Genomic DNA, 26463 nt, shown 5'->3' with positions numbered 1-26463 from the left:
TTATTTCATCTAGCATAGTGCCTCAGAGCCCATCTGTGTTGTCACAAATGGCAGGATTTCATTTCTTGGGTGTTTTTTTTTTAATTAACATACAGTATTATGTTAGTTTCAGGTATATAATGATTTCACAATTCTGTACATTTCTCAGTGTTCATCAGGATAAGTGTTCTCTTAATTCCCTCTGTTTCACCACCCCCTCCCCAAGTCCCCTCTGGCAACCACCAGTTTGTTCTCCGTATTTAACAGTCTAGGTTTTCTGTTTAGGTCTTTTCTTCATTTATATGCTTTGTTTCTTAAATTTCACATAGGAGTGATAATCATTCAATATTCGTCTTTCTCTGACCTAATTTATTTCATGTAGCATTATACTCTCTAGTCTATCCATGTTGTTTGCAAATAGCAAGATTTCATTCTTTTTTTTTAGCTGAGTAATATTTCATTTTGTATATATATACCACATCTTTCTCCAGTCATCTATCAGTGGACACCTGGGTTGCTTCCATATCTTGGCTATTGTAAGTAACACTGAGGTAAACATGGGGTGCATATACGTGTTCAAAATAATGTTTTTGTTTTCTTAGGTAAATACCCAGTAATGGAATTACTAGATCATATGGTATTTCTATTTTTAACTTTTGGAGGAACCTCCATACTGTTTTCCACAGTATGGAAAACAGTGGCTGCACCAGTTTACATTCCCGTGAACAGTGCATAAGGGTTCCTTTTTCTCCACATCCTCACCAACACTCATTATTTCTTGTATTTTTTATTTTAGCCATCCTGAAAGGTATGAAGTGATACCCCATTGTGGTTTTAGTCTGCAGTTCCCTGATGATTAGTGATGTTTACCACCTTTTTAGGGGTCTTTTGGCCATCTGTATGTCTCCTTTAGAAAAATGTCTATTAAGGAGTGCCTGGGTGGTGCTGTCGTGAGTGCTGTGAAGTGTGTAAACCTGGCGATTCACAGACCAATTTGGATGTCTTTTATTTCTTTTTCTTGCCTTATTTCTCTGGCTAGGGCTTCCAGTACTATCTTGAATAAAAATGGTGAAAGTGGGTATTTTGTCTTGTTCCAGATCTTACAGGAAAAATTTCAGCTTTTCATCACTGAAGATGATGTTAGCTGTGGGCTTGTATATATGGTCTTTATTATGTGGAGGGATAATCCCTCTATACCCACTTTATTAATTCAGTTTTATTAAGGATTTTTTTGAGGTTTTATCTTGTTTTTTAGTTCAGAACATATTTTTTTGTTAATTCATTTTGCTTGACTCTGTTGGTTTCTGTGCATTAGATAAAATGGTCACCTCTCCAACTCTTGAATAGCAGCCTCGTGTAGTAGTGAATCTTATTATTCCACCCCTGCCCTAGCTGTTGCCTCTTAAACCTTTAAATTGTCCATGCATCCTATTTTATTTGAAACGGCTCCCGGTAGTTGAGGTTGTGCCAAGAGCTATCAGTGCCCTAAAGGGGAGGATCTCAGTACCTAAATGTGGACTTGTTTCCATCTTTTTAAAGTAGGCACATATATACATACAGTCCTGTGGGACCACGAGCATAAGCCCCACTGACTGTCAGAGCTCAGCAATCTGAAAGTGTCTCCTGGGAAGCAGTCCCAAAAATTGGGGCACCGTGCAAGTTCACACACTCCTTTCTAAAAGATACCAGCAAGCTAGAGCAAGACAAAGGGAGAGCACAAAGATGGCATCCATTGGCCTCCATTCCGTGAAAGAAACTCCATAAGCTCTAAATGTGTGCCAAACCTGAAACCTGCCTTTTGGGCTAAAATTCCAACACAAGCAAATAGCTCTCTTTCACAGAAAGCCTGGGGGCTTTCTTGTCTGTGCAGTACCCTGGATATAGTAGCCTGCCAGGAACTGTGTCTCCTATTGTACAGTCCCGTGGGGCCCAGGAACACAAGCCCCGCCCCTGGCCACAAGAGCCAGGCTATCAGTGAGTGTCCACTGGGTGGCAGCTGCAAATACCAGGCAGGGCTCCAGATATAAAAACAGGGGCATCAGATGTGTGTAAAATCTCCCTCCAGGAGATACTGGCACTCTGTAGTACAGCAGCGGGGGGGAAGTGAAGACGGTATCCACTAGCCTTTGTTCCCAGAGAGTACGCCAGGCAGGCCCCTAGATGCCTGCCCGTAGGCCAAGGATTTAAGATAAGGAAATGAGTCTCTTTCACAGAAAGTCTGTGTGCCAACTGGCTACTTCTGCACTGGTCCTTGGGGTGGGTGAGTCTAAGCACACAAGCCATTTAAGAGCCATTTCTCGTTTCACTATAGCCTTGTTGGTCTCATGGACACAAGCTCTGTTGGTTTCCAGAGCTAGATGTTTTAGGGAATCACCTTTGAGTTGCAGGTTCTGAAAGTTATGAGGCCCAGTGTGAGATTCAAATCCTTAACTCCTTGGAAGAAGTTCTGGTTTTAAGTTCCCTCCTGATTGCAGGTCACCATAACAGAGGTGGAAATTAGAGTGAGATTGTGTCTCAGCCTGTCCTACCCACATAGATATGGGGCTTTTCTTGTTTGTCCAGTGTGTAGGAGTCACTCAGGTAGTTTTAATGGTTCTTTTCAGAAGAAATTGCTCCATATATAGCTGTTGATTTGGCGTATCTGTGGGAGGAAGTCAGTTCAGGATCTTCGTATATCACTCTCTCAAATCAGAGCTCTGAAATTAAGATCACGAAGAGGTACCTGCACTCCCATGTTCATTGCAGCATTATTCACAGTAGCCAAGATATGGAATCACCCTGAATATCCCCTGGTGGATAAATGGATAAAGAAAGTATATTGTGTGTGACACATATGCACTGGAATATTATGGCGTGTGTGTGTGTGTGTGTGTGTATGCATATAATGGAATATTATTCACCCTTTAAAAAGAAGGGTATCCTGTCATTTGCAATGTTGTGGATGAACCTGGAGTACACCATGCTAAGTGAAATAAAGCAGGCACAGAGAGACAAATACTGCATTATCTTACTATATGTAGAATCCAAAAATAGTCAAATACGAACAGGCATAGAGTAGAATTTTGGTTAGGAGGGGCTGAGGGAAGAAGGCAATGGGGAAGAGCTGGTCAAAGGGTACAAAGTTGCTGTCAGGATGAAGCGTACAGCATGGTGACTATAGTTTATAATACTGTACTGAGTACTGGAAGTTTGCTAAGGGAGTAGATTTTCAGGTCCTCTCACCCCCCCTTCCTCCCAAAAATGGTAACTAAGTGAAGAGATGCTCTGTTAAGGAGTTTTACTGTCGTAATTTTCACTATATATTAAATTATCTCATTGTACACCTTAAATACAGTTTTTACTTAAAACATTAAAAATTATTTAAAAAATTTTAGCCACAGTAAAAATGTAGAGAAACATAAAATTAACTGTAATTATGTATCTTCTTTAACCCAATATATCTGACATGTTATTTGAACATGTAATCAGTGTAAAAATACTGATGTTTTACTTTTTTCATATTAAGTCTTCAAAATCTATTGTATATTTCCCCTTAAAGATACCTCAAATTGGACTAGTCAGGGTGCCTGGGTGGCTCAGTTGGTTAAGCATATGCCTTCACCTCAGGTCATAATCCCAGGATCCTGGATCAAGCCCCAAGTCTGCTTCTCCCTCTCCCTCCCCCTTGCTCATGCTCTCTGTCATTCTTGTTCTCTCTCAAATAAATAAAATCTTTAAAAAAAATTTGAACTAGCCTTATGTGGATAGTGGCTACCATATTTGACCATATAGATGTGAATAACAGAAGTTCCAGAAAAAGAATGGATAAGGGTAAAAAGAAGCAGGGAAGGGGCGCCTGGGTGGCTCAGGTCATGATCCCAGGGTCTTGGGATCGAGCCCCACATCGGGCTCTCTGCTCGGCAGGGAGCCTGCTTCCTCCTCTCTCTCTGCCTGCCTCTCTGCCTACTTGTGATCTCTGTCTGTCAAAGAAATGAATGAAATCTTTAAATAAAAAAAGCAGGGAAGAAATAAAATAATTTAAGATTTCCAAGAACTAAAGGGACAGGGCTCTCAGAAAGCCCAATAAAATAGATAAATTTGACCCAAACCAGGATACTTCATCATGATACTTCAGAACACAAAGGACCCAGAGAAATGTCTATAGGCTTTAGGGGAAAAAAAAGGTTATTGTAGTCAAAGGATCAGATATCAGCATGGCTTTAGACTTTTCAAAAACAGTAGATAGATAGAAGACAGTGTAAAGAAAAGTCTTTAAAATTCTGAAGGAAAAGTACCACTGAGATTTAGAAAAGTACCACTGAGGTTTAATTCTATAACTAGCCAGAATATCAACCAAGTTAGGAGGTAGATAAAAGATATTTTCAACTATCCAAGATCTCAAAAAAACATTACCTGCCATGCTCCTTTTTTCAGGAAGTTACTGAAAGGTGTGTTACACCAAACAAGGAAGTCAATCAAGAAAGGAAATACAAGAAAAGGGAGAAAGATGAAAGGAATCCCTGGAAAGAAACTGTGAATCCAGCCTAGAGGGCAAACAGTCCAGGTTAGAGTAAGTTGGAAGGAAGCAAGAAAGACTTCATCAAAAGAAAATCTAGTTGGTAGAACCCTGATGAGACTAATTATGGTTGTAGAGAACTGGCAGATATGGGCATTGAACAGTAACGTGTACACAGAAATCTAAGCAAATAGGAGAGAAAAGAAAAATAAGTTATAAACTGAATGTTGGGTAATTTATATTAAGAGGTCCAGAGGGGGGGCGCCTGGGTGGCTCAGTGGTTTAAGCCGCTGCCTTCAGCTCAGGTCATGATCTCAGGGTCCTGGGATCGAGTCCCACATCGGGCTCTCTGCTTGGCAGGGAGCCTGCTTCCCTCTCACTCTCTCTGCCTACTTGTGATCTCTGTCAAATAAATAAATAAAAATCTTAAAAAAAAAAAAAAAAGGTCCAGAGGGCATGTAGGTAAAGTGGAATGAGAGGTAAAAGAGCTAGAATTTCATCTTTCATAGTGTGAAATTAATATACAGTTCTTAAAACTGAAATGTAAGGAAGAAGTAATATAGGCATCTTATCTGAAAATATAAAGATAAAAAAATAACCAGTGTCTTTATGTCCTAGCATTGAGTATTGGTTCCGCTGCATGGATGTGGATGGGGATGGTATACTCTCCATGTACGAGCTAGAGTACTTCTATGAGGAGCAGTGTGAACGGATGGAAGCCATGGGCATTGAGCCATTGCCATTCCATGATTTGCTGTGTCAGATGCTTGACCTGGTGAAGCCCGCCACTGATGGTAAGATTGAGTAACAGGCCATTTGCACTTTTCACCTATGTAACAGAGTGGGGCATTTAATCCTGGATTGTCCTAAACGATTTAACTTCCAGAGTCTTCCATACTGGCTTCCCAAATACAGAAATATTTAAATTTCTCTTTTCAGTGTGGAACCAACAATTGATGGCAAGTCCTATTTAAGAAGTTTTTCCATAGAGGGGTGCCTGGGTACCTCAGTCAGTTAAGCATTCAGCTCTTGATTTCAGCCTAGGTCATGATCTCAAGGTCAGATCAAGCCCCACATGGGGCTCCATGCTCAGAGGGGAGTCTGTTTGAGATGCTCTCTCTCCTCCCTGTGCCCTGGCCCACTGCACTCTCAAATAAATAAGTATATCTTAAAAAAAAAAAAAAAAAAAAGTCCACAGAAACAGAAAGCTGATACTGATTGCCCAGAGCTCAGGATAAGGAGAGTTGTGGAAGGTAAGCTTGATGGGTACAGAGTTTCCTTTTGAGGTGAAGAAATATTATGGAGCTCAATAGTAGTGATGGTTTCACAACATTGTGAATGTACTAAAAGCCATGGGATTACACACTAAAATGGTTAAAATGGTGAATTTTATGTCAGTTTTACCTCAAAAAAATGGGATCTTGTATAATAAAATTAGCATATACATATACTTTTAAACTTCAGTAAAAGATTTTTTCATTTGCCAAAAAACAGTTCTTGAAATTTAGTAATTTATTTTTACATAGGGAAAATAACGCTACGAGATCTGAAGAGATGCAGAATGGCACACATCTTTTATGACACTTTCTTTAATCTGGAGAAGTACTTAGACCATGAACAGAGAGATCCCTTTGCGGTCCAGAAGGTACTGGTTTTAACTTCTATATGAGGGCTGCAGTATCAGGGGTTGTGTGCTACAGATAAAAATGATCTCTGCCTTGTATTTAAAGAAGTAACATTTAAAACATTTCATCACATACTGAAAAGAGAAAAATGGACCTAAAGCACATCTCTCCCCACAGCTAATCTTCAGGTTTAGGTAACCTTCATATGCCTATCATTGTGAATTGTATGGTTTGTGTTCTTATATATATTTTAGAATCTGCTTACAAAAGTTTTGAAAAAAATTTGTCCTTCCATTTTTTAAACCATATGTCAGTAGGCATATCCGTATTAGAAAGCATATTGGGGTTAACTGTACCATTCATTTCCAGGATGACATGGTAAACAACTTTCCCCATCATAATGAAAACTAGACATTTTCCATGATAGACAACCCTCAGATAATATAACATTTTTTCAAGTGTTAATGATTGTTGTGCATGACTATCACTGTGAAGTCATTCTATCCCTGAATAGAGATGAGTACCCTTCCCCATACACAAAAGTCTAGGGACCTTCAAAAAACCCTGTCCAGAAAGGAGCTGGGGGCAGAATATCAACACTTCCCTTCTATTCCCTTGTTTAAAAAGTAAAAATTATGTTGATAGAAAAGGACTGTTTCCATTGGTCCTATAGGAGTACAACTGCAGGAAACTTGCAGTCTTTTCTTTTTCTTCTACATGTTGACCTAAGTAGCATTAAGAATACAAAGATCGCCTCTAAAAATAAAAACTGTGCGCCTTATCTTGGAGCATGTCAAGGCACATCATCACTCACCAGCTTAAAGACAGACTTACATTTCACTGACTCAGAGGTGCCCATTATCTTATGTACTTTTAAACAAACAAAATCACCATTGTAAATCTAAGATGTGTGCCAGTTTCAAAGATGTTAAAAGGATGTGGTAGGTGCTCTTAAAATGGATTAAATATCATAACACATAGTATGGTCAAGATTTAGGTATTTGCATTCTTCTAGTCAGAATTAACCTTACATCTGAAGGCAGTGCTAATTTTAATCATAGAAAAACATTTTACCTGGAATATGTAATCCAAGATAATGTCCATATTGTAGAAGGCAAAGAAAATGTATAGCCTTTTCCCCCTTCATTTCTTCTATTTGTGTTATAAATTTTACTTTATAAGAGGTGACAGTGTATCAAGATTTGTTCTGATCTGCAAAGAATATTTTTAGTCAGAAAGTGCTCAATAAATTCCAGACAGTGTGTTGAAAAGACATATGGTCAAATAGAGATAAAAAAGAACAAAAAGTAGCAATCAAGCATATACAGTTTAGCACAGAAATGATTTGGGGAAGAAGGGCTGTTTCCAGGAAGATAGCACAGATGACATGGTATCTGCGCTGGCTTTTACAGAAGCAATAAAAATGTGCCAGAGGAAGGGATGGTGTATTTCAGGTAGGCACAAGTCACTCCAGATAGCTGCTGTGCAAAGTGCCAGGGAGAAGGGCCTCGGGAAAGGTCTCTGGTTATAAGGCAAAAGAATCTAGACCTAAAGAATTAGCTGCCGAGAATTCACTATAAGTTTGTGATTGGAGGCACAGAAATCACGTTAGGAGTGTTATTTAATAGCACGTCTTTTAACATGTTAAGATGAAACATTTTTGGGTAGATCATCACAAATGATGTATATAAGTAAAGAAAATCTATCTCTAATTCTTTGTCTTTGATTATTTTTGTTTCCTGTCCTCTTTGAAATCAGGATGTTGAGAATGAGGGGCCTGAGCCTTCTGACTGGGACAGGTTTGCAGCTGAGGAATATGAGACTCTTGTTGCAGAGGAATCTGCCCAAGCACAGTTCCAGGAAGGGTGAGTGAGTCTCCCTGGGTCTTGTAGAACTTTTTGAACAGGGATAACCATATCAGGAATATTAAAACTACCTTAAAAAATCAAACCAATAATCCCTATTTTTGAATATGATAAAAATGAGTGGTTATAACCAACTTTAGTTGAAAGAATATTTTTCCCAGCAGTCTTCTCTTCCCTTCACTAATTTCCTGAAAACTCTTCACATGTCCCATTTCCTTTCAAGGAGTAGTACTTTCAGTGAAAACTAAGATCATTGTGGAGTTGTACTACAAGCCCTGTAAATACAGGATGAGGCTAAAACAACTGAAGTTTTTTCAAATAATAAAGATGATCATGTTTAAAACAAGTATTTACCGTATATGGCTTTGTGCATTCAACCCTAAACAAGAAGTTAGTTCTACATGGAATTTATAATAGGGTATAATTCTATAAAGGACCATAGTAAGAAATTATCCAAGACTTTCTGTGCTTAGTACATTTCAGCAACTTTATAATTTGTTGGCTTTTTCCAGCATGTTCTCGGGATTCCTTTGGCAGTTCCTCTAAGGCTCTTAATAAATCCTTATTATTAATGTAATACATTTTTTGAGTAGGTAATCCATTCCTATGTTTTAGTATTCAAAGAAACAAAAGGATAAATAGTAAAGTTTCTTGCTGCCCAGTTTTCCTTCCCTGGAGCAGTCACTGTGGTCCTTTTCTTATGTACCCTTCCAAGGATACTCTCTGTCCCACTCTCTTTCATACACACACATACACACGCACATATATGTATATACATTTGTATATATAAAAAAGCAAATACGGGGTCCCTGGACAGCTCAGTCAGTTAAGCATTCAACTCTTGATCGCAGCTCACGTGTCAGTCTCAGGGTCATGAGTTCAAGCCCCACATTAGAGAGCCTATATTAAAAAAAAAAAATGCACATATACATTCTTACATCTCTTTTTTCCCTTATACATATTTAGCATATTACATTCACTGTTTGGTACCTAGCTTTTCCCACACTTGTATAAAGTTTCTGTTACACAAGATGAATAAGTTCTAGGGATCTGCTGTACAACTTTGTGCCTACAGTTAAAAATGTGGTGTTAATGCATTTTAAAATGTTAAGAGGATAAAGCTCATGTTAAGCCTTCCTACAAAATACACTCAAGAACACAAGGAAATTCTTGGAGGTGATGGGTATGTTTGGTTCTTTAGTTGTGGTTATCCTAGGTACACGCGTATGTCCAAATTGAGCGAGATGTATTCATTAAATGCATACAATTTTTTGTGTGACAGTTAAACCTAAATGAAATTAGGTATATGTAAAGAAAACAACAGGGATCTAACTTATATGTATTAGACAACAGAGCAAAATTCTAAGATAATAAAAAGCTTTTTTAAAAATAAAACAAGACTTGAAATCTGAAAGGTCAGAAGCACACCATATCCAGAAAACTCTGATAATGATTCCTTCCCCATCTGTTCCCCAGAATTCAAAGATAAATAAAAGTTCAGGGTTTTTTTTCCATTTTTAAAAATTTCAAGTCATCAGACGAGGTGGGGGAAATCACCCTTGCCTCAGATACCTCCATAGTAAAAATGAATACTGGAAGACCATGAAACAACATTCACATTCTGTAGAATGTCAGAGAAAGACATTCTGTAACCCCCAAAATTTTTTTAAAGATTGTATGTATTTGAGAGACGGAGAGAGAGAGAGAATAAGCAGGGGTAGCAACAGAGGGAGAAGGAAACCACATGCCAAGCAGGGAGGTAAACCTGGGGCTTGATCCCAGGACTCCAGGATGATGACCTGAGCCGAAGGCAGAAGCTTAACTGACTGAGCCACCCAGGTTTCCATATAACCCCAGATTTTGTACTAACTCAAGATGACATTCAAGCATGAAAGCACAAATGGTACTTTCAAACATGTAAGAACTAAAGGGACTATAGCACCCATGAGCGCTTCTTTAAAAAGGACGTAATCATAAAACTAAGAACAAACCAAACCCAGATAAAGAGCCCGGAAATGGAACAACCACTATGGAAAAGAAATGATAGTATTCAATCCATTCAAATGTAGAAAGCGTAGAGATTAGAACACAATATTCTGGAAAAAAATATAAAACTGGAATGTAGAGAAGAGGAAGAAATATATGTAAAACACCCGAGAAGTAACAACTTAACTGAAAACGGGAGGTAAAGAGGAGAAAGAAAACTTGTGTGGAAATTTTGTTAGCAGGACCTCCATGGATATCCTTTAAAGCTATAAATCAAATGGAGGGTTTAGGAATACCAATTAAAATAAACACTTGAAAAACCAAAGTCAGACTCTTAAGTGTTCTAATTCAATCAGAAAACATACACATGAAAGAAAAACACAGACCGCAAAGCATAAAGATACCAGAACTAAGGCAAGAATTTTTAGTTCAGTGAATGTAAAAGGAATAAACTCACTTATTTAAAAGATTCCATTTTGGAATGACAACAAAGGTTGAATTAAAAAAGAATGAATACTCAAAATAAGCTATGCATCTGATAGCAGATTTTTGAAACAAAAACTCCAAAAAGAAGAAAATAAAAGAAATTGGAGCCTATTATTTGCAGCCATAGTAAAATATTCCCTGAAAAATAGATAAAACCACCTTTGTGGGTTTGTCCAAAGACCATGTATAAGATAAATATTAGGCTACAAACAAAAACTACAGTGGACTTCTAAATAGTAACTACAGTTCAGACCAGCTTCTCATTTAAGGAGGTAGTGTGAAAACATACTATAGTTTTAGTCTCTCACACCATTTAAAAATAAGAAATACAGAGTACCACTTACGAAGAGAAATTTTCAGTGGACTGAAAGAAGGAAAACAGATGGGATCAGATTGAAGAGTAAACAGAACTTAGGTGTTATGCAGGAGAATGGAGAAGATGATTGCTACAAATAAAAGAAACAGCACTCAAGGTGATCTATACCTGATTTGACTGAAACCAAGAGCAGAGGGAGACCAGGAAAAGCAGCATCCAGGTAGGTCAAACCTTTATATATCTCTCCTGTCCCTAAAGGAAAGACAAAAAGCAAGAGAGTGGGATCTTGGAGCAGAGACAGCAAGACCACCGAAATATCCACACCAGCAGCATGGCCCATCCATCCCTTCATTCTCATTGAAAATAGTAGTAACCTCACGTTGCCCCCTTCTAAACAGCCAGTACAAACAGAGGCAGAAGTCTGTTTCCAACCACACAGAAAAGTGGACAAATAAAAACAGTTGCAAATATCAATAAAATACTCAATAAATGGAAGAACTTCCACCCTTGGAAGGAGACCCACTACAGCAGTCACAGCAAGATCTCAAGTTCATTATATTTACCATTTTTAGAGAGGTAAGAGAATATTGTATTCCTGAAATGAGACTGGCCAGTAATTAAAAGAAAAAAATTTAAATGAAAACACAGTCACTGGGCTGAATAATAAAAGGCACAGCTAAAAATATTTTCATTTGGGAAGTTGATGATGATACTGGAGTAAGAAATCCTTGCAGAAGCCAGTAGAAATAAAAGCCAGGCAATTCCCCAAATTCTAGCCATTGAAAAAAATAAATATACACAGGAATCAGCAAATTTTTCTGACCAGGTAGTGAGTATTTGAGGTTTCACAGTTCTGTCACAATTGTTCAGCTCTGGCATTGTGATATGGCAGTAGCCATAGATAATATGTAAGCAAATGAAATGTGGCTGTTTTCCAATAAAATTTCACTAATGCACCCTGAGATATAAACTTCCTATCATTTTCACATGTCATGAAGTATTCTTTTGATTTTTTTTTCAAATTTAAAAAAGCAAAACCTTAGTTCACTGGGCTGTACCCAAAAAAGGTGGACAGAGAGATTTGTTCCATAGACTGTAGTTTGCCAATCCTGTACTAGAGTGATAGTTCAGAACATAAAAAAGGAAGAACTAAAAATCTACCAGAGACAAAAAACAGATTATCCACAAAGTGAATGGAAAAAGAAATGAAGCACATCATTCAAATACTGCCCAAAAAAAAAAAAAGCTTTGAATCTAGAATCTATCCCTATTTATATGTGAGGGCCCAATAAATACGTTTTCAGACATGCAAATGTGCAAAAAGTTTACCATCCACAGACTATCTCTAAAAGAAGTATTAAGGAATATTCTTCAACAAGAAGGTAAATGGATTGTAGAGAAAACAAGTGGAATGCAAGGAGTAATCATGAGCAACAAAATTAGGAAAATGTATTCTTAGAACCAAATAATTACTGATCACAGATATACTGTTAAGAGTGAAAGGAAGTCAGGGTGATACACTATGAATCTTTATTAGAGTGAAGAATACTGATACTGATAATTTATATTTCTCTAACAATGACTAAAGTTAAAATATGTGTGTTAAAAATGTAAGGTCAATCACTAAGAGAATAAAAATGAAATGGAAAACCTTCTAATCAATTTTTAGAAAAAGAATCAATTAAGTGGAAAAAATAGTAAAGAAAACTCAATCTACTAAAAGACGCAAGTGTTTATCAGCATTCTTTTGATGGCAAGTGACCTAAGCTCAACTTGCCATTAGCAAAAAAAAAGAAAAAAAAGAAGGAAATATTGGCTTATAGAACTGTAAAGTCCAGGGGTAGTAATAACTTTAGAGACTCGGACTTTATTTCATCTCTTACATAATGGTTTCATCTTTTCACTCTTAGCAAGTTTTTAATATGTGGCAGCAAGATAATCACCTCATAGCCTCAAGTTCAAATAAGAAAATCCCTTTACCCTAAGTTCTGTCAAAAGCCTAGGATTTGTGTCTCTTTGACTCTAACTGGCTTAGTTTGGGTCCAGTACCTGAAGGAATGAGGCCTAGTACTAGACTTGTACAAGATTCAGGTCCATCCAAACCATATGTTTTCCCAAGGGAAATTAGAAAATATGGCCATAAAAAGGGGAATGCTATGCAAATAAAGAACAACAGGTGTCCACTATATAAAATACAAAAAGATAAAGACAGTACAAAATAAATGGCCAGAATAAGTCCAAATATAGTACCAAACACAAAATTCACATGCTACTATTCGGATTCATCCCTAACACGGAGGTAAACATGAAGTGAATAGTAACAGGGTTTAATCAGATATGGAACATTAATGAGACAAGCAGAATTCAAAGCTTTTTTTTTTTTTTTAAGGATTTTATTTATTTGTCAGAGAGAGAGCATGAGCAGGGGGGAAGCGGCAGGCAGAGGAAGAAGCAGGCTCCCTGCTGAGCAAGGAACCTGATATGGGACTCAATCCCAGGACCCTGGGATCATGACCAGAGCCGAAGGCAGATGCTTAACCGACTGAGCCACCCAGGTGTCCTGAATAAAGAAGCTTTAAAAGAGATTTTTCTTTCCAACAGTTGGCCCTGAAAATAGGTTATAAACTTTATGCAATACATAAATCTGATAGAAATATAAGGAAATTATGGACATTGGGGAGGGTATGTGCTATGGTGAGTGCTGTGAAATGTGTAACCCTGATGATTCACAGACCTATACTCCTGGGGCAAATAATACATTATGGCAAATAATACATTAATGTTAATAAAAATAATTTTAAAAATAATAAGTAGAAAAAAAATGCAAGGAAAAATTGTCATCCACAGCCATGTAAAAACCAACAAATCAAACAGACCAAAAAAAATATATATATATAGAATTAGTAGGCTTTCATAGAAGTACTCAAAAGTATACCTGGTACCCAACAAATACACATGGAACCATCATAGAAGTGCCTGTGAATTAAGGCATGAAGGAAATTGCAACAACTTAAAATATAAACTGAAATTAACTAAAAACTAAAATGCACATACCTGGAAAGTTAAAAATTAAGCTAAAAAACATTTTTAATAAATTTCTAAATAAGTGTTAAACTAAAGCAGAAGTCAAAATACAAATTATAATCTTTCTAGAACTATGCATTGTATTTATTAAAACATATGGGATCTGAACAAGGAGAAATTTATAACCTATAGACTAAAATAAATTGATTGGCTATCCTCTCAAAATGCATGAGAAAGGATGACAAAATAGACCCAAGTACATAGAAGGAAGAAATTAAACCATTTTATTTAAACAAAAAAAATCTATTAATTTATAAACACACACACACAAATAAAAACATACTATGTGCCAAGCTCTCTTCTAAATATTTTAATTCACTGGGTGCTCACAAAAACCCTTTTTTGTAGATGCTGTTATCCCCATTTTACAGATAGGAAAACTGAACCACAGAAGGTTAAGTAACTTGTCAAAACTACCACTATATAAAAGAATACATCAAAAGTAAGTGGGTTTGGGGGCACCTGGGTGGCTCAGTGGGTTAAGCCTCTGCCTTCAGCTCAGGTCATGATTCCAAGGTCCTGGGATCGAGCCCCGCATCAGGCTCTCTGCTCAGCAGGGAGCCTGCTTCCTCCTCTCCTCTCTCTGCCTGCCCCTCTGCCTACTTGCAATCTCTCTTTGTCAAATAAATAAATATTTAAAAAAAAAAAAAAAGTAAGTGGGTTTTATCCAAGATTGCTTCAGTGGTATAACTTTGTAAAGTCTGTCATTAACAGATTGAAGATGGAAAAAATATATATATATAAACTGATTCTTTGAAGGCATATGATAAATTTAATACATTTGGGGGTTTGGAAAAATCTTAAAACTAAGCGAACTTAAGAAGGGTAACTTGTTAATGATAAAGATTACTAATCCCACACCCCAGAAATAACCAGCTAAAACTATAATAGGGAAAAATCCCATTCATTGATATAAAAAAAAAAAGGTGGAAAATATATATGAAGACACAAAACTCACCAAAAGATAGACTATTTGCCATGTTAAGACTAATTTATTAATTTTATATACTCCCCCAGAATATGTCATAGAACTTGATAAGCTAATTCTAAAATTCACATAGAACAGTAAATATACAGGAATAGCAGTGAGTTTGGGAAATAAAAATGTGAGAGACAGGGTTATGTATATGATAAAGATAGTATCTTAAATGTGTCAAGAAAAAAACAGTAAAATGTGTCTCTGGTGAGTGAAAAAAGTACATATTAAACTGATGTCTGCATGTAAATAAATAGACTTTAAAAGCTTACAAGAAATGGAAGAAATTTATAAGGAAATCACTTATGGGTTTGAGTACATTTAAAAAGTGACAAATTCTGTATCACAACCAAAAGGCAAACAAATATATATATATATATATATATATATATATATATATATGCAAATAGTTAACAGCTGATTATAACAATTTTAAGTGTATTTAAGCATTTAACAGAGCCCCCAAAATATATGAAACAAAAATTGCCAGACAGTTCAACAATGACAGTTGGAGATTTCAACATTCCTCTTTCAGTAACTGAGAGAACTAGAGACAATAAGGATACAAAAGGCTTGAACAACACAGTATGTTTTATCTAATCAATATATAGAAAACCCTCCACAAAACAACAGTAAAATATGCATTTTTTTCAAGTGCACATGAAACTTCTCTAAGACCAGATGATTAGTGAACAAAATAAGATCCCATAAATTCAAATGGATTACAGTAAATAAAGTGTGTTGTCTGACCAGAATAGAATTAATGAGTCACTAACAGTAATCTGGGAATCCCATATTTGGAAATTAAATAATACTTATAAAGACACAGGGGTCAAAGAAGAAACCACAAGAACCTTATAATCATCTTGAAATGAATGAAAATAAAAGAACATACAAAAATGAATGAGGTGCAGTTAAAGGAGTGTTTAGAGGAAGCCTCAGAAAGGTCTAACATCAATAATATAAGCTTCTACCTTAAGATAGAAAAAGAGCAAACCAGACCCAAAATAAGTAGAAATGTGGAAGTAATAAAAATGAGTAGAATAGAGCTACCCTACGACCCAGCAATTGCACTATTGGGTATTTACCCTAAAGATACAAACATAGTGATCCGAAGGGGCACGTGCACCCAAATGTTTATAACAGCAATGTCCACAATAGCCAAACTATGGAAAGAACCTAGATGTCCATCAACAGATGGATAGAGAAGATGTGGTATATATATACAATGGAATACTATGCAGCCATCAAAAGAAATGAAATCTTGCCATTTGTGACAATGTGGATGGAACTAGAGGGTATTATGCTTAGCGAAATAAGTCAGTCAGAGAAAGACAACTATTATATGATCTCCCGGATATGAGGAAGTGGGGATGCAATGTGGGGGGTTTGGGGGATAGGAAAAGAATAAATGAAACAAAATGGGATCGGGAGGGAGACAAACCGTAAGAGACTCTTAATCTCACAAAATGAGGGTTGCCAGGGGGAGGAGGGTAGGGAGAGGGTGGTGGGGTTATAGACATTGGGGAGGGTATGTGTTATTGTGAGTGCTGTGAAGTCTATAAACCTGGCGATTCACAGACCTGTACCCCTGAGGCTAATAATACATATATGTTTATTAAAAAATTTTAAAATTTAAAAAAAATGAGTAGGAATCCATGAAATAGAAAATAGGAAAACAATATGAAAGAATTCATGAAACCTAAACTTGGCTCTTTGTAAAGATTTTTTTAAAGATAAATCTTTATCTGGATCAAGAAAAAAGAGACGGCATATATTAACACAATCAGGAATGGAGGAGGCATCACTATAGACACTACAGAACTTAAAATAATTATAAAGAAATATTATGAACAACTTTATCCCAATAAATTTCACACCTTAGATGAAATGGGATAAAATCCTAGCAAGACTCAAAGTACCAAAACTGATTCAAGAAGAAATGGAAAATAAGAATAGACTATAATAAGTAAGGATAATGAATTGGTTATTAAAGGTCTGCACCAAAAGAAAAGTCTAGGTCCAGATGGTTTCACTGATAAATTCTGTGAAATAGTTAAGGGGGAGAAAATAATAACCATCTTTCACATATACTTTCAGAAAATAACAAGGGAATACTTCCAAACTTTTTTTTTTTCTCTCTTGAAAGATCTTATTTGACAGAGAGATCAGAAGTAGGCAGAGAGGCGGGCAGAGAGAGAGGAAGGGAAGCAGGCTCCCCCTGAGTAGAGAGCCCAATGCGGGGCTCAATCCCAGGAGCCTGAGATCATGACCTGAGCTGAAGGGCAGGCTTAACCCACTGAGCCACCCAGGTGCCCCCCAAACTTGTTTTATAAAGCCAATACTACCCTGATACCAAAGCCAAAGATACAGAAGAAATGAAAACTACAAATCAATATCCCTCAAAAGCATCAATATAAAAATTATTACAGAATATTAGCACACCAAATCCAACAAATATGGGGCTTATCCTAGGAACAGAATGCTGGCTGGCTGACATCCAAAAAATCTATTAATTTAATACACCATATTAATAAATGATCAAAAAAAAGTCATCATGGACACAAAAGCATTTGACAAATTCCAACATCCATTCACCATAATTCTCATGCATGTAAGGATAGAGGGGCACTTCCTTAACCAGATATGTTGTGGTGTTGGTCTGTTCTCACTGATCTTGGGAGGGGTCCTCTCTGCCTCTTGGACACAAATGTTTGTTTCCTTCTCCAGATTATGGAAGTTCTAAGCTATGATTTGCTCAAATATATCTTCTAGACCTCTGTCTCTCTCTCCACTGCCCCCCCCCCCCAGCATCCCAGTACTTATGATATCAGAACGTTTCATTCTGTCACTAATCTCTCTCAGTTTGATTCCTTGGGTTTTAATTTGCTTTTCCCATGCTGTCTCAGTTTCCTTCTTTCTGTCATCTTATCCTGTATCTCACTAATTCGTTTTTCTGCCTTGTATACCCTGGCGGTGAGCATATCTACTTAGACTGCAATTCATTCATAGCATTTTTAAGTTCGGCCTGATTAGATCTCATTTCTGCTCTTAGAGATTCTATATTGTCGTTAATATTTTTCTCAAGTGTAGCTATCACCTTGATAATTGTTATTCTGAAGTCAATTTCTGCTATCTTGGTTATATCCATATCCATTAGTTCTGTGTCAGAGTCTGCAATCTCTGAATCTTTCCTTTGTTGAGCGTTCCTCCTCTTAGTCATTCTGTTGAGGGGCAGTTGAGGGATTGTGCAGAGTCACCACATTATTGACCAGGAAGATGCAGCTATTTTATAGGGACCTTAGGGTTGTCAGCCTCTTGTTCTTCAGGCCTGTCTTCTGGGGGAGGGGCCTGCTGAGCTGTTGCTCAAGCAATCCTGTTTGGGCAGAGTTGCCCTGCCCCCTGTTGTGGGGGGATGGACTCAGAGAAAACCAGTTTGCGGGGGGGGGGGGGGGGGGGGGGGAGGGGGTGGTTGCTTTTTGGAAGCTTTCCCCATCTCTTCTGAGAGAGCAGAAGTGACTGTATCCAAACCCCTTGAGACCAAACTCTGTTTGTAGAGATCCAGATAGATCTTCTTACATCTCAGGCTGATTTTGTGGGTATTCAGAATGCTCTGGTAGACATCCAGCTCAATTCAGGGGACTGGTTGAAATAGGGTCCCCTAGTCCTCTGCCATCTTTTTCCCTGGGCACCCCCACCTTTAAAAAAAAAAAAAAGATTTTATTTATTTATTTGACTCAGAGAGAAATCACAACTAGGCAGAAAGGCAGGCAGAGAGAGAGGGGGGAAGCAGGCTCCCTGCTGAGCAGAGAGCCCAATGTGGGGCTTGATCTCAGGACTCTGAGATCGTGACCTGAGCCAAAGGCAGAGGCTTACCCCACTAAGCCACCCAGGTGCCCCATTCCCTGGGCCCCTTAACTAGATAAAAGGCATCTATAGTTAACATACTTACAATGAAAAATTGAATGCCTTCCCCCTGAGATCAAGAACAAAGTAGAGATGCTTCTATTCATTTCAACTCAACATTGTAACTGAGGGTCCTATATTTTGCAGTAAGATAAGGAAAAGACTGAAAATATTCAGCTTGTAAAAGAAGTAGTAAAACTATTTGTAGATTATGTAACCTTGAAGCAGAAAATACTTCAAATAAAAGACCTGAAGCAGATTCTATCACAAAGCTACCAGAACTAATGAGCTAGTAGTTAGCAAGATCTCAGAATACAAGTTCAATATACAAAAATTAGTTCTATTTCCATATACTAGCAGTGAACAGTCCAACAGGGAAATTCAAATAAAAAGAATAATTCTCTTCACATTAGCATCAAAAGGAACAAAATATTTAGAATTAAATATAATCAAAGAACTATAATACTTGCACACTGCAAAAATAATGCTGACCTAAATTGGATTAGAAAGTTAAGTACTGTTAAAATGTCAGTTCCACCAAATGTGCAGATTTAACAAATTCCCTACTAAAATCCCTGCAGGCTTTTGTTGTAATTAGCAAACTGATCCTAAAATTTATGTAGAAATGCAAAGTACCTAGAATAGCCAGTTTTTTTTAAAGGAAAAAAATTGAAGGACTTGGGCTGCCTGATTGCAAAATTTCCTATAAACCAAATAATTGAGACATTGTAGCATTGGCATGTATAAAAATAGATCAGTTAAACACTCTAGAAATAGACCCTAATATGGACGGCCAAATAAGTTTCAACCAGTGCAGAATAAATGATGTTGAAATCATTGGATATCCATGTACCCAAAAAAAGGACCCACAATCCATACCTTCTATCGTATACAAAAATAACTCAAAATGGATAAAAGACCTAAGTGTGAGAGCACAAACTCTAAAGCTTCTAGAATAAAACGGGAGAAAATCACTGTGACCTTGAGTTAGGCAAGGGCAATTAAAAAAATAAATTGGGCTTCCTTCAGAATTAAAAACTATTGCTCTTCAAAAAGCACCATTAAGTAAATGAAAAGTTTGAGAGAAAATATTCCCAAAACAGCCTGATAAAGGGCTTATATCCAAAATATGTAAAGAATTCTTACCACTCAATAATAAAAAAACGAATAACCTAACCTTTAAACAGGCAAAGGATCTAAATAAACACAACTAAATTAGAGACTCAAACAGCAAATAGTTACAGAAAAGATATTACATGAAAAGATGAGAAGATTGTTAGACATTAGGAGAAAGCCAAAACCACAGTGAGACCTACCTACGACACAGCCACTAGACCAACTAAAACCACTAGTTGACAATGATGTGGAGAAGCTGGAACCTCATACATTGAACTGATGGGGATGTAAAATTATATAGCCTCTTTAGAAGAGTTTGGCCACCTGTTAACATGTAAACATGCATTCATCATATGAATCAGCAGTTCCACTCCTAGGAACTGGCCCAAGAGAAATGTTCACCCAAAGACTTGTACATGAATGTTTATAGCAGCATTATTCATAGTTACCCAAAATTCACACTGGTGAATTGATAAAATACAGTATAGTATATCAGTAAGATGGAATGATACTCAGCAATGAAAGAGGAATGAACTATTGATAAACACAGTATAGATGGATCTCAAAATAAACTAAGTCAAAGAAGCTAGACAAAGTATAACCCACTTGATTCCATTTATTTAAAATTCTAGAAAATGCAAATTAATCTGTCATGACCACAGATTAGTGGTTACCTGGGGAGAGGAGCAGTGATTATATAGGGGCATAAGTAGACTTTGGTTGGGAAGCAGGGGAATGGATCTTCAATGTTAAAATGCTTTTACAGGTACATACAAAAAATCAAATTTTTATGTATGAGCAATTCATTGTACGTCAGTTATACCTCAATAAATAAAAGAACTAATACACACAATAACATGGATGAGTCTCTCAAAAATACCACTCTATGTGAAAGAAGCCAAACACTAAAAGACTACGTATTATATGATTCCATTTGTAAGAAATTTCTAGAAAAGGCAAAACTGTAGAGCCAGAAAGCAAATCAGTGGTTGCCTAGTTCCAGGAATGAGAGTGATTACAAACAGACACAAAAGAGGAGGGGCAAATGGAGGGATGAAATAATGTTATAAAATTAGATTGGGGTGTTGGCTGCACAATTGTAAAAATTTACTAAAACACACTGAACACTTAAGATCAATGAATTATATGTAAATTATATTTCAGTAAAACTTGTAAAAAAAAAGTCAGAAAGTTTCTAGCTTATGAAATTGACAGCTATTTTTAAAAGATAATTTGTTAAAGATAATATTAATTCAATAAATGTTTGTATTACTACTGTATACTAAGCATTATCAGATATTGATGAACACAGACAGGATCCCTGACTAAGCAGGGAAAACAGACAGAAGCAAATAAAGTATCTTACCTGCTTTTTTTTTTTTTCAGTGTTCAGAGGGTTTAAAATCAATGTTTAAATTTAAAAAAACTTAAAACCAATGTTTAAATCTAAGGACATGAATTATCACTCCCCTGTGGCATTGATATGGCAAACTGAACCATTCGTGGGGCCTCTTCAAAAGGTGTGTAGAAATATTTGATTTGCTTCTTTCTGTTTAAGAGAAACAACCCCCCCCCCACACACACACAATTTTTTTTGCTTTATTTTTTTATTTTATTCATTTTAATTCAATTAACATATAAAGTATTATTGGTTTCAGAGGTAGAGGTCAGTGATTCATCAGTCTTACAGAATACCCAGTGCTCATTACATCACATGCCCTCTTTAATGTCCATCACCCAGTTACCCTTTACCCATTCCCTCACCCTTCTCCCCTCCAGCAACCTGTTTGTTTTCTATGTTTGAGAGTCTCTTATGGTTTGTCTCCTTCTCTGGTTTCATCTTATTTTAATTTTTCCTCTCTTCTTCTATGATCCTGTTTTGGTTCTTAAATTCCACATATCAGCAAGATCATATGGTAATTGTCTTTCTCTGACTGACTTATTTCACTTAGCATAATACTGTCTAGTTCCATTCACGTCATTGCAAATGGCAAGATTTTGTTTTTGATGGCTGAGTAGTATTCTATCTTAACTGCTTCCCATAGAGGAAGCACACTGCAGTAACAACTCACTCAAGACTCACTATGCAATAAGACAAACACTTTCAGATATTGATGGTTGAAACAAATTGGCCGAAACTCCCTGGAATGTAATTTGACAGTATGTAGCAACAGCCTGAATTTACAACCTTTGACTCACAATTCCAGTTTGTAAATAATCAGAAGTCTGGATAGAATTGTTCTATCTAAACAATTGGCATTGGTCACTGGTCATTCTAAAATTTAAAAATTCAAAGTAACAAAAAGGTACAGTAATCGAATGGTTCAATAAGTCATGGTATCTATGTGTTACATTTTGAAATTTTGTGTTTACACAAAAACATAAGAGAGGGTTAGAAAATTGTAATATTTCATTATTACAAATGTGTACATCTATGATATACAAGCTAAAATATAAGGCTATAAACTGTTAACTCTGGGATTGCAAATAATTGTTTTTTTTATATTGGTCTGTAATTTGTAAGGTTCATAAAATAAGCATATAATTCTTCAATAGGAAAAATGTTTTCTCCCTATCTGTTTACATAGGTAATATGTCTAAATAGGTAATACATAGGTGGTATGTATTCACAGCAGAAGAGATAGATAATATAGATGAACAAAAAACTGCATCTAAAATTCACCATCCAGAGACAGGCAGCCTGTTTTCCCTTCCAGACATTTCAATGCAAACAGATAATGTTTTACAAAAATGGAATTTATACTAATTTGTAACTTGCTAAAAAGGAAGGAGAAAAAAGATAGGATAAACACTTAGAAGTTTGTTAGTCTAGGGGCGCCTGAGTGGCTCAGTGGGTTAAAGCCTCTGCCTTCGGCTCGGATCATGATCTCAGGGTCCTGGGATTGAGCCCCACAGCGGGCTCTCTGCTCAGCAGGGAGCCTGCTTCCCCCTCTCTCTCTGCCTGCCTCTGTGCCTACTTGTGATCTCTCTCTCTGTCAAATAAATAAATCTTTAGAAAAAGAAGTTTGTTAGTCTAAAAAGAACAACTGATGGCAGCTAAAGAGTATAAACAACTGGCCCAAGCAGAAGTTTTTTCCAGTTGTGGTCCTTGGAGAAGGCAGCAGCAGTGTGCCTGGAAGGAAGAGAGGAGAGGCAAAGGGATGCAGACAGATGAAAAGGGGAGGGGTCATGAGAGGAGAGGCAAAGGGATGCAGACAGATGAAAAGGGGAGGGGTCATGAGAGGAGATGCAGAGACCAGCTGTAATGAAATTCGAGCAGTGTATATGAGAGGCTTCTGCTAGACACTCCTCTTCTCAAGTTGTAGGAGATAAGGTAAGGCCTCCATAGAGCACAGGTGAGTGATGAGGTCCTGAGGGGAGAGAAGGCTTACAACAGCCTATAGAGTTAGAACTAGAATGTTAAAGGAAATTCGGAAGACCGGTTTACAGTTGTTAATAGATGACTGATATATTCAAAAGCAAGGCCAGACCCAGAATCCCAAGGTTACACTGCCTAGGGCTTCATCTCAAGAGGAATTACAGATACATCAGGGTGAGTCTGTCAAACAAAACTTCCAAGACTCAAATATTAGACATGGAAGAACTGCTACTACAGAAAGAGCAGAGGCTTCGGAAGGAGACAGACAGATCCGGTTCTACCCACCACTCACCAGCTGGGCAGGTTATCTGACTCCTGAGGCTCAGTTTCAGAAGACCCCAGCAACTACGTTCCTAAGGTGGTTGTGACAATCTAAGATAATATATCTAAACACCCGGCACACAGTGGATACCTGATAAATAGTAGCTATTACTACCATTACTACTCCTTGTATGGGAAGAGATGCAAAATAAAAACATGGAATTTGGGGCGCCTGGGTGGCTCAGTGGGTTAAAGCCTCTGCCTTCGGCCCAGGTCATGGTCCCAGGGTCCTGGGATCGAGCCCTGCATCGGGCTCTCTGCTCAGCAGGGAGCCTGCTTCCTCCTCTCTCTCTGCCTGCCTCTCTGCCTACCTGTGATCTCTGTCAAATAAGTAAATAAAATAATAAAATTTAAAAAAAAACATGGAATTTGAAGTTAGATGAACCTAATAATTTCAAATCCTTGCTCTATCATGTAACTAGCTGTATAGTCCCAGGCATCCAAGCCTTAGCATTACCTATACCATGAGGCTACCACCTGCTACACTGAGCTGTTTTAAGAACTAAGACAATGTGTATAGTATCTTTATACTTTGCCCTTAGGGATAGTACCCATGTAATCAATAAACACTGGCTATTACTACTACCACTGCTGTGATCTTGGCCACATTAGATAACCTCTCTGAACTAGAATTTCATCAGCTATAATATTACCATTCCACTACCTACCTTGTTCCCTTCATTCCCAGGGCACAGTACATGGTCACATTTGGCACACAGTAAATATGTTGCATAAACAATAAAACTATACAGAGAATTATATATAATGTATCCAACAATGTCTGGCGTATAAATGCTGGAAAAAATGGAGCTGTTTGTATTTCCATGAGAACCTGGGCTTCTCAGGGCAAAAATCACTGGCTTTTTGTTTGGATGGGTTTTGGTTTGGTTTTGGTTTTTTGTTTTGTTTTTTTTGTTGTTGTTTTGCCTTTTTTTTTTTTCTTTTTTTTTTTTTTTTAAGTAGGCTCCATGCCCAGCCTGAAGCCCAACACAGGGCTTGAACTTATAACCCTGAGATCAAGACCTGATCTGAGCTCAAGAGTCACCTGCTTAACTGACTCAGCCACTCACGTGCCACCAAAGACCACTGTTTTATTCATCTTTTAATTGTAACACCTGGCAAATGTTAGGAATGTAGGAGATCCTTAGCGAATGTTTACTAGCATAGAAGGCAGTAGTCCCAGCAGCCACCTCACTACAAGGATAACTTCAGGAATCCAGACAACTTGACCCCCAAAAACAACTTGAAATTCTCCATCTACTTTACCATCTAACAAACATCATAGGTAGCCTTTGTGTCAGGTGGCTGTACTGCCAAATTCAAGGCTGGTACTTAAGCCTTCAAGAATAACCGAACAATGACTCCGGATATGAGTGAGAAAGACTGCAAACATTGAGGCTGTGAATTACCACATCTAGCACACAACGTAATCACAGCATACAACATCATTTGTATAAATTCAAGGTAATGAATGGTCCTGGGTGAAACCAGATAGGGTACCAGTTACATAAACCAATTCAGCTGCCTCCTATATGAAGATAGCAGGGTAGGATGCTAAATTTATTTATAATTAACATTCTGATGATCTCTGCAATAAGAAAATTACATAAAGCAGGCTAAAGAGTCCTCCATGTTGCTACCTTAGGAAACTGAGACCTACAGTAATCAAACCTTTCTGCCAATGTGACAAACATCTGTTTACTTTTTTAGTTAAGGATATTTTACATTATCGGGGCGCCTGGGTAGCTCAGTTGGTTAAGTGGCTGCCTTTGGTTCAGGTCATGATCCCGGAGTCCCGGAATCAAGCCCCACCTGGGTCTCCCTGCTCAACAGGAGTCTGCTTCTCCCTCTGACCCTACCTCCTCTCATGCTCTCTCAAATAAATGAGTAAAATCTTTTAAAAAAAAACTTTACATTATCTTAAAAATATTTCTTATAGGATATTCTGGTATTTTACCAACAGCTTTACATTTGATTAACCTAGATTAAAAACAATTTCCTTTTTTTATTCTGAGAGTCTTTATCTGATTAGTAGAGAAACAGATGCTTGCTGCAGAAAAATTGGAAAATATAAGAGACTCAACTCACTTGGTTCAGTCATCCAGAGATAACCATTATTTACACTTTAAGTGTATTTCTTTTTTTTTTTTTTTTTTTTTTTTTTTTTTTTTTAAAGATTTTTTATTTATTTATTTGACAGAGAGAGATCACAAGTAGGCAGAGAGGCAGGCAGAGAGGCAGGGAAGCAGGCTCCCCGCTGAGCAGAGAGCCCGACGCGGGACTCGATCCCAGGACCCTGAGATCATGACCTGAGCCGAAGGCAGTGGCTTAACCCACTGAGCCACCCAGGCACCCTTTAAGTGTATTTCTTACTGATGCTTAATGTTACTAGAGTGTTCAAAAACATGACTTTTAATGCTTCAGAAGTGTTCTCTCAAGCAATAGCCCACATCCATTTCTCTACTATTGGACATTTAGAAAATTTAGAACTGTTTACCCCTGAATGTTTTTAAAAGTAGCTTTTTCCTTTATATTAAATATAAACTTACATGAATTACTCTTTGTAAGAGTTACATACTTATTTCCATCAGCACTGGAAAGTAAGGTGCTGTAGTTAAAGAAGGCCGCCCCAAACCCACCAGATCATCTAGGAATGCAGTAGTGTGGAGTAAGGGGTTGTGTGGAGCCTGACTATCCTCAACAAGGTGTTAGAGTTTAACAGAGGAGCAGGGATAATGAAGGAAAGGGGAGGTAATGTGTGTATATATTGGGGCGTGAAGAGAAAAAGAAGGAATGACAGGAATTAATATTCTAAAGCATGAGTTCCAATCTTACAAGTAGAATAGTTCTGAATCATGTTTTATAGTGCTCAGTAAACCACCTTTATACAGACCTGAACTTAATATATGTTGTCATTTTTCCTGGATTC

At 37.3% G+C, this 26463-nt stretch overlaps 1 protein-coding gene across 4 annotated transcripts in view; it reads left to right on the top strand.

Annotated features, from left to right (window-relative positions):
* The window catches only part of PPP2R3A (protein phosphatase 2 regulatory subunit B''alpha), a 199151-nt gene that overhangs the window by 164448 nt on the left and 8240 nt on the right, over window positions 1–26463 (top strand). For 3 of the 4 annotated variants that reach the window (XM_046001661.1, XM_046001660.1, XM_046001663.1), the window contains 3 exons: window positions 5093–5268; window positions 6001–6119; window positions 7858–7964. In XM_046001661.1, coding sequence (XP_045857617.1) covers window positions 5093–5268; window positions 6001–6119; window positions 7858–7964 — 402 coding nt within the window. Of the gene's footprint in view, window positions 1–5092; window positions 5269–6000; window positions 6120–7857; window positions 7965–26463 lie in introns of those variants that run through there. The other variant, XM_046001662.1, reaches the window with a different exon arrangement.

This window comes from Meles meles, chromosome 4, assembly GCF_922984935.1.
Source record: "Meles meles chromosome 4, mMelMel3.1 paternal haplotype, whole genome shotgun sequence".
Lineage (NCBI taxonomy): Eukaryota > Metazoa > Chordata > Mammalia > Carnivora > Mustelidae > Meles > Meles meles.
The sequence above is the reverse complement of the archived record's forward strand: the minus strand, read 5'-3'. Positions and strand labels throughout refer to the sequence as shown.